General features: G+C 61.3%; 1 protein-coding gene across 3 annotated transcripts in view; it reads left to right on the forward strand.

Annotated features, from left to right (window-relative positions):
• PXDN (peroxidasin) overlaps positions 1-15,611 on the forward strand; it is a 55,590-nt gene that overhangs the window by 8,236 nt on the left and 31,743 nt on the right. The window contains exons 1-4 of one of the 3 annotated variants that reach the window (XM_045189548.3): positions 10,007-10,318; positions 11,086-11,157; positions 11,604-11,675; positions 14,400-14,471. In XM_045189548.3, coding sequence (XP_045045483.2) covers positions 10,311-10,318; positions 11,086-11,157; positions 11,604-11,675; positions 14,400-14,471 — 224 coding nt within the window. In that variant the 5' untranslated portion in view covers positions 10,007-10,310. Of the gene's footprint in view, positions 1-10,006; positions 10,319-11,085; positions 11,158-11,603; positions 11,676-14,399; positions 14,472-15,611 lie in introns of those variants that run through there. The other 2 variants (XM_053924596.2, XM_053924597.2) reach the window with 2 other exon arrangements.

Consider the following 15,611-nt stretch of genomic DNA (forward strand, 5'->3'; position numbering starts at 1 on the left):
GAGAACAGTGTCCTGGAAACGCGGAGCCCCTGTAAATGAGTGAGCGCCAGGCTGCCGTTGGCAGCGGTGGGAAGGAGTTTCGCCCACGATCGCGCGCTTAGATGAGAGTTTTCTCTTTCTGGGCAGAAAGCAGCGTGTGGCAGCCCTGCGCTCCGGCGTGGGTGGGAGGCGGCGGGGGCGGGGGGGCAGGTGAACGGAGTGAGTTTCTACAGCACCGGCAACCCTTGTTAAATTTGGACTGTTCTTCCTCCACAGGGCTTCCTTCGGGGAAGCTCGGGGCTTCCTGCGGTGAAACAATATTTCTAAAAATCTGTGACCAGCTGAGCAGTCCTTTAACTTTTAAAAACAGCAATTAAAGTGGATACACTTAGTCACCACTGTTACTAATTCAGACATGTGGGATGTTTGCGTTGGCATGGCAGCAGGAAGCCAAATATTCCTCTCCAGCGTTTGTTTTCGTGTGCGTGTTTTTCATTGTTTAATTTTCTTTGGTCAATGCCTGTGTCACCCATTGTCCACCCACCCACTCTGAGTCCCGTCACCACCCACTCCTCCACCCACCCACCCGTCCATCCATCCATCCTGTCTTCCACCCACTTACCCGTGCATCTACCCACTTATCCGCCCAGCTACCCACCCCCCTCTGATCCATCACCACCCGCGCATTCCTCACCCACCCATCCTTCCACCCACCCATCCTTCCACCCACCCACAAATCTAATGTCCGCCCACCCATGTACTCACCTCTCCACTCACCTCTCCATGCACTCACCTCTCCGCCTACCCATGCATCGGCCCACCTGCCATCTCTCCCTCCCTCGTCACGGTCACGGGGACCGTTCTGATGTGCCACACACTGGTGCTGCTGCCCCGCAGTCCTAGCCGCCAGGTGCTCATGGCTGGGGAGGCTGGGCGTGTCGGTGGGACGTGGCTGCAGCGTACCTCTGTCCGGGCACCTCTGCGTCCCCACTGCGAGGCCCAGGAGTGGGGTGGACACAGGCTCCAGGCTGGAGAAAGGGGGCGCTTTTCCCGCAGACCTGCACCTCTTTCCTCCCGCACTCGGTCGCACAGGCTTCGAAGCCCAGTGTCCTCCTCCTTCCGTGTTAGCGAGGCCTTCTCCCCCACACTCCGGCCTCACAGCGCCCCTGGCCCTTGGCAGAAACCAATGGCAGCGACGTCTTTCTGGCCACTGCACACAGTGGGCGCTGCCTCTGGGCCTCGCCCTGCCCCTCGGAGACGGCCGAGAAGAGTGCTCTGGAGCCGCAGGTGCGGCGGGCAGGGCTGGTGATGGGCAGCAAAGAGGCCTGCACAGAAGACGTGTGGGGGGAGCCGCTCTCTGTCTCTGCCGTCCTCCCGGAGGCTCCCCTAAGGGTTCGGCCCCGGCACATCCCTTGTGGTCTCCTTCGCGTTTGGCATCTGCCCTGGTGCTGTGACACGTTCTGATGGTGGGAATGTCTCACTCAGCACTCGGAGAACGTTTCTCGCCCACCACCACACTGGTTCACGGAGGGCCTGAGTGTCGCAAGCCCCGAGGCCAGGGACGCTGGGGCCTCTGGGCCAGTGAACTGTCTGGTATCAGTATCTGTTGGTTCTGTTTTATGACCCACTTCCCCAGTGGAGGTAATTACACTCGCAGCCCAATCGGAGGCCTTTACCTTTACAAACACGCTGAGCAAAACCCGACAGGTTTGGTGGAGCCCGGAGCCGGTGCCTGGGCCGGCTGGTGACTCGGCCCACCCGTGGCTGAGTCCTGGAGGCCCAGTGGGCGAACATGGCTTGTCCACTCCGTCTGCTCGACCCCGGGCTCCGCTCTCTGCAGCAGCCACCCCGGTTAACCCGTTCCGTTCCTGACAGAGTATCTGTCCTGCGGCTGGGCTGCGACCCAGACGCCTGGTGCCTGTGACGGCAGATTCGACATGACACCTTGGCTGGGCCGCAGTGCCCAGGTATTTGGTCAAATGTGATCTAGAGGTTTCTGTGACAGCGTTTTCTGAGTGAGTTCGCATGAAAAGCCGTCACCTTTGAGTGAGGCGGTGACCGAGCAGTGTGGGTGGGCGCCCGCGGCCTGTGGACCGGCTCGGAGAACGCCGAGCGGGAGAACTCTGCCTTCAGGCTCTGGCACAGACCTGCCTGCAGGCCCGGACTTGCCGGCCTACGTGGCCATGTGAGCCAGGTCCTCACAAATTGGCCGGTCACTGTCTAGCTCTCCCTTCCTCCCTCCACCACGGGTTCTGTTTCTCCAGGGACCCTGGCGGCTCTGGCCCTGCGGGTTGTCAGAGGATCTGGGTGCCCCGCCCACAGCTGGCTGGCTCTGGGTGGGTGCCTGACCAAGGACGGCCGAGCCCACATGCCAGCCGTCACCCATGTCCAGGGTTAACCCTGATGGACCTCTGGCTGTGAACTGGAGCCGGGAGAGGAGCAGGGACGGAGCGCTGGCCAGGGATCCAGAGTCAGCAGGCTCGGGCTGGGGGGTGGCCCTGCCAGAGGTGCATCCCCTCTGAGCACAGCCTCCCTGACCCCTGACGCAGGTTTTACTGGCCTGGAGTATAATATGTGTGGTGTGTGGGGAGCGAACCTCAGCCAGAACCAGGATCTGCCGGGCTGGACCCCTCCTGTGGGGACCTGTGGTGCTGGCACGGGTCCAAGTGAGCTCAGGACCTGCCGCCGTGCACCCTGCTTTGGGCTGGAGCCCCTCCTGCCCCAGGGCGGCCCCTTCACATGCTGTCACCATACTCCTTGCAGGCGGCCCCCCGGGCTTGGGGCTCCAGGAGGAGAAGATGAGGTGCTGAGTTCTGGGCTTGCTGTGGAGGCAGGTGAGCTGCGGGTCGAGGAGCGGGTGTGCTGGTGTGGCTCCGAGCCCACGGGCCTGGCCTCGGCAGCTTGCCCGGCGTTTGTGGGTGGAGGTGAGGTCATTTAATTTGGACTTTGAAGGATGAGCTGATTGTGATTTGTCAAGTGTGGGAGAGCCACCTGCCAGCTGTGGGAGCTGCGCCTGAAGCCAGGGGCCTCAGAAGGGGGGGCGTGTGTTTGCCGTGCTGGCTGCGGGGTGTTTTGGGGGGGCAGGGGGAAGGTTTGCGATTAGACTCAGGGGTCGAGGTCTTGGAAGCTTCGTGTGCTGGGAGCGGAGGATGCGGGGCGGCCTCGGGTCTGGGGCTTGTCTGCCCGCAGCACGGTGGGCAGCTGGGTGTGGGCGGCAGTCCCTGGGATGCGTGTGAACAGAAGGTGTGAACGTGAGCACACGTGTGCAGGGAAGGAGCTGAGGGGGGAGGGGGCGGCAGGGCCTGGGGCCTCCCCGCACCTGAGTTACATCCGTGACACACACACAGGCAGACGGCTTTTGCCTCGAACGCCGAAGCTGTCTGTCACGCTGGTCATTGGGCTTTTCTCGGTGTCAGCGAGAGGTGGACACTATTACCTCTAATTAGATACTCGTCCGCGGTGGAGCTTTAGTTTTCAGTTCATCCACATTTAACGAAATTCCAAAAATAACCACAATATTGCATCTGAAAACTTAACATGTTAATACCGTCTGGTATCCCACCAAGGTCTCGCCTTCCCAATCCTCCCGTGTGTGAGTGTGCGCTCACGCGTGTGTGTGCATGTGTGTGTGCAGGACCCACCAACGGTTGGCTTGAGTCGGGGCTCTGGGGCTTTCAGATCTCCAGGTTCTGTTTTATCCATTAAGAAAAGCGGTAGCCCCTAGGCCTGCAGTGTCTCGCAGGTCACCGTGGATGCGTCCCCGTGTGACGAGATGCTCTCCGCCTGTGTTCTGGCCGGAGATTGGGGAGAGTGGGCCTCTGTGGGGCTGTGCTGATGGACGGGTTGTGGTGTCCCTCCCTGAGGTGCCCCAGCATCCCCGGGGCATGTGCCTGAGGTCACTGTCCTCACTGCTGGTCAGCTGACCTGCTTGTCCACTCCCCCTCTGGAATCCCGTGTGGGAGGCTTCCTGCTGTTATGGGACTGTCCAGGCCCCCAGGGCGTGGTGTGGGGCCTCTGTGTGGCACCTGTTTGTTGTCCAAGGTAATGTGGTCACCCGGCAGGAAAGCCGCTGCGGCCCTGGGCCCTGGTCGAATGGCACTGAGAACAAAGGGGCCTTGGATGCAGGCAGACGGCTGTGGAATCCGCCCCAGACTTTCCACTGGGCAGCTGGTGTGGACCTGCTCTGGGGGAGGACGGGAACCCCGCCCCGCCTCGCCCCGCCCCCAGCTGCTGACGCGAGGCCTTGAGAAGGCGCTTGGAATGTTCTCACTGTTTTAAGGGAAAGGGCCGAGTTAAAGTCACATTATTTCCGTCACTGCACGCCTGCCAGCCACGGTGCAGCTGGGGGACGGGTGCTGGGCGCTCCTGTGACTGTCCTCAGGCCACACTGGCTGAGGGGCTCTCAGGAGCATGGCCAAGGAGTCGGGTCGTGGGGACTCAGTGGCCGGTGCAGAGGACAGAGGCTCTTTGACCTGGCCAGAATCCGCTGTCACCGACTCAAGTGTGAGGCCAGAGTGTTTTTCTTTTTTTAAAGATTTTATTTAGTTTTAGAGAGAAGGGGAGAGGAAGAGAAAGAGGGAGAGAAACATCATTGTATGCTTGCCTCTTGAGCGCCCCTACTGGGGACCTGGCCCACAACCCAGGCATGTGCCCTGCCTGGGAATCAAACCTGCGACCCTTTGGTTTGCAGGCCGCGCTCAATCCACGGAGCCACACCAGCCAGGTCCTGAGGTGTGTTTTTCCACGGCCTCGTCAAAGTGCTAGGCAGGTCCTGGCTGCTTACACCGTGGTCTGCGTGGCCTCCAGAGGCCGGTGCTGGACCGAGGACTGGGGACCGTCCATGAATCAGTGAGGCCCACGGTGCCCCCCAGAACGTCCTGGAGACGTGCCCCGCCCCCCGAAGAAGACGCGCTCACTCCCGGGGCGGCTGTGCCTCGCTCCCGTCACAGGAAGGTGACGGCAACTCTCCGCAGGAGCACGGGCTCTGGCTCCCCAGGGCTGGGACCGTGGCGGCCAGGCTTGGGGACCCGCTGGGGACTCGCTGTGCAGGGTTAGAATGAGGGCAGTCTGCCTGCTGCCACCAGCCCACTTAGCGGGAAGAACAGAGTTCACGCATGTCCACGCCGTGGTCTCTGCGTCCTCTGTGGGCCTGGAAGCCAGAACGGGCCCTCGCACCCCTGTCCTCGGATCACCCCTGCACTGCGGGCCCCCTAGGACGGAGGGAACGGCCTTGGAAAGCGCGCAATGTGCGGTTCCAGCTTTCTCCTCCGCCGGGAAAGCAGGGAACGTGCTGGCTGGGTTTCGAGCAGCCGTGGAAGAGGTTCTGGACTTGCCCAGAGGAGCCGAGAGCCGGGCTGGTGGCTGACGCTGTTCTTTTGGAAGGCGGAGGGTGACTCCCAGTGAGGGTCCACGTGGCCTGGGAAGTGGGCCTCTGAGACCCACGGCCTGGACACCGGCCGACCCCCAGGACGTGGGGGCAGCCTCCCTCTCTGCACCCTTGTGCAGACATGGGGCCGGGTGTAGCAGCCCCCGGCTTCATCAGGCCTGCCAGCTCCGCGCTAGACATTGGCAGATGGCGGCGGACTCAGGAGAAGGGCGGCGTCTCCTGGGGGCACTAGGTTTTGAGCTGCGCACACCAGTGCCCCGAGCTGAGTTTCACGGGGGCCCAGCATGCCACCGGGCCCGCACTGGCCCTGTGCTGACTGTAGAGGTTCAACTAGTGACAGGAGTGAGTGGTTGCCATGGAGACCGTGTGGCTGCAGGGCCACAAGCCTTCCTGCTGGCCTTTGGGGACAGGCAGGCTGCATCTGCCGCAGGGTGGCTGCTGCTAGGGCTCTGGGGGTGGTGCTGGGAAGGGGTGTCATCCCCGAGAACCTCTACTGAGGTTCTCTCTGCTTCGGAACCACGTCTGTCCCGTGGTCCGTGACGGACGACGGCTTCGGCACCGAGCGGAAAGCCAGACTCGGACACTGTGTCCCCAACACCACGACTCCTCCCGGTGTCCTTGTGTTCAGTGTTTGGGTGGGTTTTCGTTCTGTCGAGATTTTGCAACAAGGGAGATACTAAAGCAGTTGCCCTAAACGACCTTGCTTTATACGTTGGCACCTGCCAGGCTTTCTGATCGAAAATGTGAACCGACCAGCATCTGCTGCTGAGCCTGAGCCCCCGAACCCGCGGCTCAGTGTGCGGGACCTGTCCCGACCGGCTGTGCCGGCGGGCGGCCTGCTGGCTCCCTCCCTCGCTCCCACGCTGCCTCGTCCACAACAGCAGGAGGGGACGTACCCAGGGAACCGCACTAGCAAGGGGCCAGCATGCTGCGCCGTCCGGCCGGGAGGCCCTGCTGTCGGTCCCTTTCCAGTCTGCTCCTCGCGGTCCCTCTCGGTTCTGAGTTCTCTCTTGTTGGCCAAGTGCAGGGGGATTCCTCCTCACCAGTTCCTGTCCTCCCTCCGCACCCCCAGACCAGCCACCTCCTATGGTGCCCTAACTTGTCCCCGCCGACACCCCCTGCCCCCATTACCTCGGTCACTTCTGTGGCCAGGTAAAGTGCAAGCAGACCCTGATGTCCACGCGGTCTCGCCCTGAAAGGGTCATTCCTGGGAGCCCCTGAGGAGCTTGCTGCAGCCGGGCCTCTCTGAGGGGATGCGGCTCAGTCCAGTGATTGTCACCGCGTCTGCACATAACATAGTGGATGCACGGGTCCTCGTGATCCACTGAACTGGCGGGGGATGGTCACCGTGGATGTCCACGGCGAGCTTGCGGTCTGTGGGGATCTTTGGTCACATGAACCCCGAGTGCTTCTCCTGCCACCGGTGTTTTGTGGGCTAAGTGCCTACATTTTGGGAAAGAAGGGCCTTCCCCGGCTGGCGCAGAAAGGGGCACAGGGCTGTCCCGGACACCTGCCGGGGCTCCGCTCGTGGTTCTGTGGGACGGTTGACAGCTGAGCTCTGCGAAGTCGCTCTCGGCGTCTGTGTGAGTTCAGTATGCCTTTCAGGACTTTCCCAGAACCTTCTAGACTCGGTCTGCAGCCCTCCCTGTGCCCCCTTCATGGGGGCACATCCACACGTTCCTGCGCTTGTGTCCGGGGAGGGGCCGCGGGGGGCGCGGGACGAGCTGAGGGGCTGTCCCGGGAGGGCTCGCTAAGGTGGAGCCCAGGACAGTGGTCTCCCGTGGGAGAGCCGTCCATGGGCAGCTGTTGGGTTGTGGAAGCAGCAGTCCTGTGCGTGGTGACCGAGGCGTGCCATCGCCGTGTGGGGCGGAGCAGCCGCCCTCCTCGGCGTGTTCCGCGGGGCACCTGGGTCTCCGCCAGGCACGCAGGCCGTCGTTTTAAAAGTTGAAAAAGGGGGAGCATGCGGCACACCTGGTTTTCCACGGAGAGTCCGTGTGTTTGCGGCAATTCGAGCATCGGCGATGCAGACGGGCTGAGGGCCGGCGTGGAGGCAGAGCAGGGGGGCAGGCCCGGACACTGGTGGCCAGTGTCTGTTCATGGGTGTGTGCGTGTGCAAACCCACATGTCCACACAGACAGAAGTACACACTCACACACTTGCACTCTGCCACACACACACGCACGGCCGCCTCCCCAGCCTCACTGAAGAGCGGTGGTTTTCACCTGGCTTCACCTGCAGAGATTGTGAAGACAAAGATCACCTGCCCCACCCCCATAGTTTCAGATTCTGCAGGTGTGGGGCTGGGCCCAGATTCTGTGTTCTAACAAGTTCCCAGGTGATGCTGCTGCCGCGGATCGAGGGACCCAACTGGAAACTGTGGGCAAGAACTCGTGCAGGAGGAAAGCCATCCATCCCTGCGCTTTGCGGTCCTGGCTTTGAACTTGGGTCTCACATTTGAATGACTGTTGGGCCCCTGTCTGTGGTGTCTCACACCCTCGGCTGTCTCTCTGGGTTGGGGTCCCACAGCCCCTGCTCCCCGTCCCCCACTGCCCTGAGGACGACCGTCTCGGGGGCCCCTGTGAATGCTGAGGGTGTGAGCCTCTCCCCTGTCCCCACGCTGGGTCACTTCTCCCCGCTCTGAGCTCACAGCCTCTCCTCCTGCGGAGTGGGAAATGTCCTGAAGTCCACGCAGTGAGCTTTTTCCACCTGTTCTGTTGTTCAGTTCTAGAATCTCGATTTGGTTCTTTTTTAACATTTTAATATCTCTGCTAAGCTTGTCCTTTTGATGGAAAGGGGCCCTGTGTTCACCGCCTCCCCCTCCCCCACCGCCACCGAGTGGCTGCGAGAGGAGAACTGACCGACATGAGCAGGTGGCGGAATGCCCCCGACCTGGACCCTGGCTGCCCAAAGAAGCAGAATGGGGCCTGCATGCAGGCTTTTTCACTTCCCAGTAGTTCCACTAAAAAATTATGAACAGGTTGATTTCCTAGGACTTTATTTCAACAGGTAATCAGTGAGCACGTGTGTCAATGACAGAGCGATGTCCAGCTTTCGAGTGAGGTCGTCGTTAGGACCCGCGGAGCCTCGGCAGGGCCACACAGCTGGACCGGGACTGGCCGCCCTTGAGCCCCGGCTGCTGGCCCAGGCCCAGCTCCTCCCTGTGGTCGCTCCCTGAGGTTAGGTCTGGGGGAGGCTGGTTTGTAGCCTTCCCTGGCCGCTTGGGGTTATTTTTCGGTTGCCAAGTCCACCCCTCCCGGGGTTCCTGGCTCCCACGTTGTTGCGCTGTGGTCCCCGCTCTCACTGGGGTTTTATGGGGCGCCGGTGCCAGCAGCTGTGGGTGATTGCGGTTGTCTGTTTGCACCTCCCCTTTTTTTGTTTTTGCTTAAAACTGCAGAAATTTACTTCACTCTGGAGGCCAGCAGTCCAATATCCAGGTGTCAGGCCAGGCCAAAGGCTGCAGGGGGCCCCACCCGAAGGACCAGGAAACCCCAGACCAGGCCTGTGTCCCCCCCCCCCCGCCCCCCGGCTGCGGGTCGGCCCCTCTACACCCCCTGCCTCCATTGCCGCAGCGACACCCCCCACGGTGCCACACTTTTCCAGATTAGTTTTAGGCTATTCTGAGTTTTTACCTTTCAACTTGAGTTTGAGTGGGCGCTTATGTTCCGGAATTGAGACGTCGGCTCTTCCCTAACGTGTGGGCTCTGTGCTGTGAGTTGCCCCTCAGCCCGGCTGCGGCTGCACCCAGGGGTTTCCCCAGGGCGCACCCACCCGGCTGCCTGGTGCAGTGAGTTCTCTGATCTCCAGTTCGGTCCCATTGTGGCCGAGAGCGCACTGTATGATTGCAACTCTTGTAAACATGTTGGGTTTGTTTTATGGCCACAGGAAACTCCGATGCTCAATTACACACGTCCGGTCCACTTCCGCGGAGAGCTGGAGCGCGGCCAGCCTTCTGGACGCCGTCTCTGGTGTCGGCCCGGGGCTTCCCGGTCTGGCCCTGTGCACCCCAGGGCTGCTGCACTCGCGGGGGGCACCTGGGTGCGCACTGAAGGCTCAGCTTCTGTTTGCTCGTGAATAACTGATCGAGTGTCACTCTGGGTACCTGCCCCTCTGCGCCCCCCCTCACGGAACCACTGCCGGGGTCTCAGCGTGATGTAAATTAATTCCCCGTTTGTGTAAAAGCAGCCACGTGAATGTGGGGGAGGCGTGTTGCTGGGGGATCGTGGCAAGCACACACTGGACCAGGGTGCTGGGCTGGCGGGCAGAGGGCCGGGGGCGCATTTCACCACGGCCTGAGGAGGCAGACGGCGGGGCGTGGGGGGGGCTGTGACTCAGACACACACTTCAGAGACGCCTCTTACCGCATCATAAACTAGGGCCAAGTCTAAATCACGCACAATTACTAAATTGGCTCAAAATAACCACATTCCTGAAAACCTGACGAACATGAAAACAACCCAGTAAACATCACAAGAGAAACATCTGCCCGTGGTCCTGCCCGAGAGCCGCCCCGGGGCCCGCGCACCGGCTTCCCCTGGCGGCAGCCTATGCAGAGGCCCCCGGCCTGTCTGGGTTCTGGAGGCTGGAAGTCCGACGTCCAGGCATTGGCAGGGCTGGACCCTTCCAAGGCCGAGAGGAAGACTCTGGTCCCTCTCCCCCAGCCCCTCTGGCCTGCCGGCCGCTCTTGGCACCCTCAGCTGGTGGGAGAAGCAGCCCGTCTCCCTGTGGCCGTCTCCCTGTGGGCGTCCAAATCCCCCTCATCCAGCACTCGAGCCCTGCTGGACGAGGGCCCACCCGGTGACCTCATTCCCACTTGATCGGCTCTGTGAGGACTGTCTCCAAATAAGGTCACGTTCGGAGGCACTGGGCTTGGGACCTCGGTGTCGGAATTTGGGGGACACAGTGGAACCCGTAACCACCCCTGTTGGACTGTGTTAGAAGGAGTTGGATGCATGAGTAAGGAATTTTAATTTCTCTAAGACTCTTTCAGAGAGAAAGTGGTCTTTCTGTTTCCAGAGGCTTTCATTCTTGTTACATTTTTTGTTTCAATTCAAGCCGGAGGAGGAGGTGAAGAGCAGGCGTCTCTGTGTGGCTTTGTCCCGAGCTCGTGGGCCCAGGGTCCGAGCCCCCGGCTCACTCTGCCAGAGGGCGGACCCCGCGGGGCCAGCGGGCAGCTCAGCCTCTGCCCGCGCACCGTGAGTTCTGGGCTGGCCTGGGCAGTTGAGGTCCTTCCTCTGTCTCCAGAAAGTCCCCAGCTGCTCTGCCAGTGCCCATTTAACCCCCCAAACGCCTGGTTGGAAGCAGGAGGCAGGGATGCGTTAGCCTCACTGCCCCCCCTCAGCTGCTGAACGTCCGCGCTGTGGAAACACCGCACGTCCGGGCTGGCGCTGCCCGTGACGGAGCCCCGCCCCCGCCGCGGTGACGCTGCCCTGCCCGTGATGGCCATCACGCGGCTGGGACTTGAGGTCTCCTGGGGGTCGTGGGCAGTTAGTATAGTTGCTGACCCCCAGAACAGCTGTTTAAACAAACCTGCGCAACTGGGGGGCCTTCCGGTGAAGACCCCTGTCTTAGGTGGCCTTGGCCGGCGGCGATTCATCCCAGACGACCTTCGGGATCCCGTTCCTGGGACGCGTCCTTGCTGCTTTGAGACCGAACAGCCTCAGACGTGCAGGTGGGCGAGGAGCGCCGACGTCTCCCTGACTTCATTTCTCATTTCCCCACAGGGACCTTCGCTTCAACAGGATCCGAGAGATCCAGCCTGGAGCATTCCGGAAGCTGAGAAACCTGAACACACTGTAAGTCCACGCGTCCACTCGGTGACCGGCAGGACAGGCCCGCACCCGTGGCTCCGCACGCGGTTGGCGACAGGGCTGCCTTGGCGGCACTCGCGGCGAGACCGCGTGCCCAGGCGGCCGCAGTCTGGGCTGACGTGCGAAGCCCGGGAGATGGTGTGGTAGAGACACACGTGGGGGTGGCGAGGGAGCTGACTCTCGGCTGTGGTCAAGGTGGGACGGTCTGGGGTGGCGGGCGGGACGCGGACCCTCGTATTTTGAGAGCACTTGGAATCACGAAGGCTAAGAGCTGAAAGGGCCGTTGTCTGTGTTAACGCAGCGAATGCCGGTATTGTGTGTGGTCTGTGGCTGGGTCGCTTTATGACGTTTCCCTAGGCGTTAGGAATGTCTTCTCACGACAGTTCAGAGAGTGGCTGTGCGTTTAATTCTTCGGAAACCTCCTTTCACAGGCTGCTCAACAACAACCAGATCAGGAGCATCCCCAGCGGAGCATTTGAGGACTTGGAGAATCTAAAATACCTGTAAGTTTACCCTCGGCTCTCTGCTCCGAAGCGTGTGGTGGTGGTGCCCGGGCCGTGTGGCCTCTGAGGTCGGTTTGGGCCTGTAGCTGAATTACCGTAGAAACGTCCCATGGAAAGGGGTTTCATTTCCGGCAGGTGAGGGAAATTTTGGCTGGGTTTTAGCACGAGCTGGCCTCCGTTTACCTGCGAAACCTGAAGTACAACCCGCTGAATAAAAGGTAAAAGCCACTGAAGGAGACCGTTCCGGACACAGTGACGCCCCTTGCTGGGCTGGGGGCTTCGGTCACAGTCAGTCGCCGGGTGGACCAGCGACCCGAAACCCACGGTGTGCCCCCGGCCCCCCACGCTGGTCGCTCAGCCGCAGCTGAGGCTCGTGGCTCCGCCTCTTCCTGGTGTTCCGTGGTTAAATTTTATTTTACTCTTGAAACTAGATTGTGAGTAATTAACTGATTAGCATTGGAAACATCTGCTTGTAGAAGTGAGTTTTCAGTCTGGGAAGTGACCTCACCGGGAAGCTCTGGCTTCCTGCCTCGGGGCAGTTGCGGTAAAACTGCGGGAGAGACCGGGAGACGGGAGCGGCGCAGGGCGCGACCCGGGCCTGGCCAGACGGGAGTGTCGTGTCTGCCCTTAGACCGATTCCTGCCCTTGGGGCTCAGAAACCCTTTGAACAGAGCCGTTCTGGTGAGGGGTTTACATCAGCGCCCTGTTTTGTTTTGTTTTTAGAAGTTTATGTCATGTGCGTGGACCTGACTGTCTCTAAGTTCTGTCGATCTTTAACAAAGCCTCGTTGCCAGCGTGGACGCGTCTTTTAGCTTCAGTCTGATCTCCGCTGTCAGCGGGTCTTAACCACAGGGCGCCCTCTAAGTCCGTTCGTTGAAGGGCGCGCTCCTCGGTGAAGGCGTGTGACAGGGTCACGTGAAGGCGTTTCTCTGCGGGCGCAGGGAGTCCGTTTTTATTTCTGTGTGGACATCTGTCTTCTGCCGACGCTGGAAGGAGGGCCAGGCCTCCTATTTATTCTGCTAGTTTTTGTTTGTTTGCTTTGTTGCTGTTTTTTTAAATTGTAACTTCTGAGCAAATCCAGAAGAAAGCTTGAATTCTTGGAAAGCGGGTTCAGCACCCTGTCTGCTGGCCTTCGTGGTGTGTGTTTAGCGTGTTTTCGTTTTGTATTTACTTGGGTTTGAATTACTTCAGGGCAACTTACTATTTACTTTGCAAATTTGTTTAGTGATAAGGGGTCTGGGATGCCTCACCTGTCACTGCAGACAGCCTCTTAATCCCCCCTGCTGGCCCGCTCACCTCGAGGCCCCTGCCCCCATCTTCCACCCACACACGCTGGCCAGGCCCCGAGGCAGGTGCGCTGGGCAGGGTGATGGCAGAGAAGAGCTCGGGAAAGGTGGACATGGATCAGCTGAGCAGGGATGGGCGGCGACTGGACAGGGGCCTGGACGCCCCACAATCCAGCCGCTCCCAGGTCCCAGCTCCTCCCCCAGGCCTCTCGGCCCTCCCTAAGCCCCGAGTTGGGGCCGCGTGACGGCAGAGCTTCAGTGTCTGAGACGCCCCCGAAGCGCCCTGACGGCTTCCGCCTGCTGCGGCCCGTGCCGAGTGCATTTGCGTTTGCGGCGGCTGAGTGTCCGTCTGCTGGAAGACACTTCTCCACGTCTCCTAGTGATGAAACGCACTCGAGACAGTGGGGCGTCGTCTGTAATTTATTACCAGAAGGCGATCAATACCCGGTTCTTCGGAAAACACACTGTGCTCCAGCGTCTTCACTGGTGCGCCCACACCGGCTGGTTTGGTCCGGTTGTTTCGAGCGCTTTTTCCAGGAGTCCTTCACGCTCAGTTTTTCAACCGTGCGCCAGCTGGGGGCCCTGGGGGCCTTCTGCTTTGCAGCCCTTCTCGGGAGCAGGGACTCTCACACGCACCGGGCCCCCCACCCCCTGCGCCAGGCCGCACTCCAAGCTTCACGGGGGCTTATTTAACCACCGAGATGCTGTGAGGCACTCCTGTCCTCTCCGTGTTACAAGGAGGAAACTGAGGCAGGAGACCCAGTCTCACGCTGCAGACCATGCGGCTGGTACGAGGCCGTGGGGATCAGCCCCGCGGGCCTGACCTCTGTGGCGGGCACGGTGTGGTCACTGGGCAGGGACGCCCGGCTGGTGTGCGTTCAGGCCTGTGGCCCACTGAGAGGTCTGCTCGGCAAATTCGCACGGGGGCGGGGGTGGGAGCACTGGGGTGGAGGGGCAGTGAAGGGGACAGTGAAGGGGCCAGCGCTGGCCCCACCCCAACACTGTCCGTCACAGTGCAGGGAGACACTTGTCCTTCGGGAGCGAAGGGTGCGATGTCACAGGTGTGGGGGACAGTATTATTCTTTTAGCTGGAATAGGTAGTGGGGGGAGGGGGGCCCAGCTGCTGAGGGACCAGAGGAGAAGCTCCCGCTGAGGCCAGAATGCAAGAGGGGCTGGTTTGCTCCATCCCGTCCCCCTCCCTGAGTGCCAGGGAGCCCCCAGGGCGGAAGTCTGAGCCCGGGACTCAGGGCCTTCCCAGGCCTTCCCAGGCTGCCAGGGCTCCCCAAGGTCCGGTTACAGATGCCTGAGGGCTGTGCTGGGAGCCAGTCCCGCTCAGACAGATGGACAATGGACAGGCCCCTCCCCCCCACCCCCGTTTGTCCTGGGCTGGGTCGCTGGCGCCGGGCCCTGCTCTAACGCTCCCTGTTTCTTGTTTCAGCTATCTGTACAAGAATGAGATCCAGGCGATTGACAGGCAAGCCTTTCAGGGACTTTCCTCCCTAGAGCAACTGTAAGTGGCCCGCACGCGCCCTTTGCTTCTTAGGCCCGCGCGCCCCACGCAGGGACAAGGACCGTTGGCTGTCTGCATGACGCATGCTGTTCGCGGGGGGCGTCGGGAGTGCGTGCATGCCGGCGGACGGGCCCCACCGGCCGGCGTGGCTCCGTGACTGTCTGTCTGCCCCCCTCCGTCCGTCTTGCCCCCCTCCGTCCGTCGTAGACTTCCCCAGTCTCCCCTGCCCCCTAGGCCCTGCGCCGGCGACACAGAACAGGAAGACCGAGGGGCCCCGTGCCCCTGGTGCCACAGTGTGAGGGAGACGCAGGCTTGAGAACCGATGGGAGCCCATCCAGGCCCTGCGGGGATAAGAGTGGGGGCTGAGCGGGGCGCAGTGGTGGCCCTTGTCCCCTTTCCTGTTTGGGAGTCTGCTCTCTGCCAGTTCACTTCTTCACGCGTGATGTCATCGCTTCGGAGAAAATAAGCTTCCCACTTGGTGTGTGGGGGACGCTGTTTGTTTGCCGCATGGGAATTCCTGCTTTGCTGTGGAGTCAGCATGTTTATTTTTAAGCAGAATTCCTGGCGAAAGGAGTTTTTCTGGTTGGTTTGCTTGGCCGGTCACCTTTCGGTCACTGAGCCAGCACTGTTCCGGAGAGCTTTGAGCTGTTGGAGTTTTACTGCCAGGGACAGGAGGCAGCTGTGCTGCAGCCGCGGCACGCCCCGCCCCGCGGCCTGGGCTGTGTCTGCGTGCGCCTGGCAGGGCCCCGAGGCGGCTCAGGGCAGAGCTGGGTCGGGCTCCCCCAGAGCCGCAGGGCGCTCGTGTTTCCCGAGAAGCACGTGTCCACTCCTTGAGCGCTGCTCTCCCGAGCTGGCGTGCGCGGCACGGGCTCTGCTGGAGCGTGGTCGGCAGGAGGTTGTGCGGCCTCTGCTCACAGGAGGGAACGGAGTTCCGGTTACCACAGGAACATGGAAATGTCTGGGAAACATGCAGGCGGAGGGAGAGTTTACAAAGGAGCTGTTCTGGTGTCCAGCAGGCTCTTAGTGGGGCGCGACAGTGAGGTCCTTGGAGCAGAAACGATCGAGAACTGGGGGCGCTCGCCCACCTCGGGGGGGTGAGCCAAGCCGCTTTGAAGGAAGGAGGAGGCAGCGGGTCGGCAT

Source organism: Desmodus rotundus, chromosome 5, assembly GCF_022682495.2.
Source record: "Desmodus rotundus isolate HL8 chromosome 5, HLdesRot8A.1, whole genome shotgun sequence".
NCBI classification, from domain to species: Eukaryota; Metazoa; Chordata; class Mammalia; order Chiroptera; family Phyllostomidae; genus Desmodus; species Desmodus rotundus.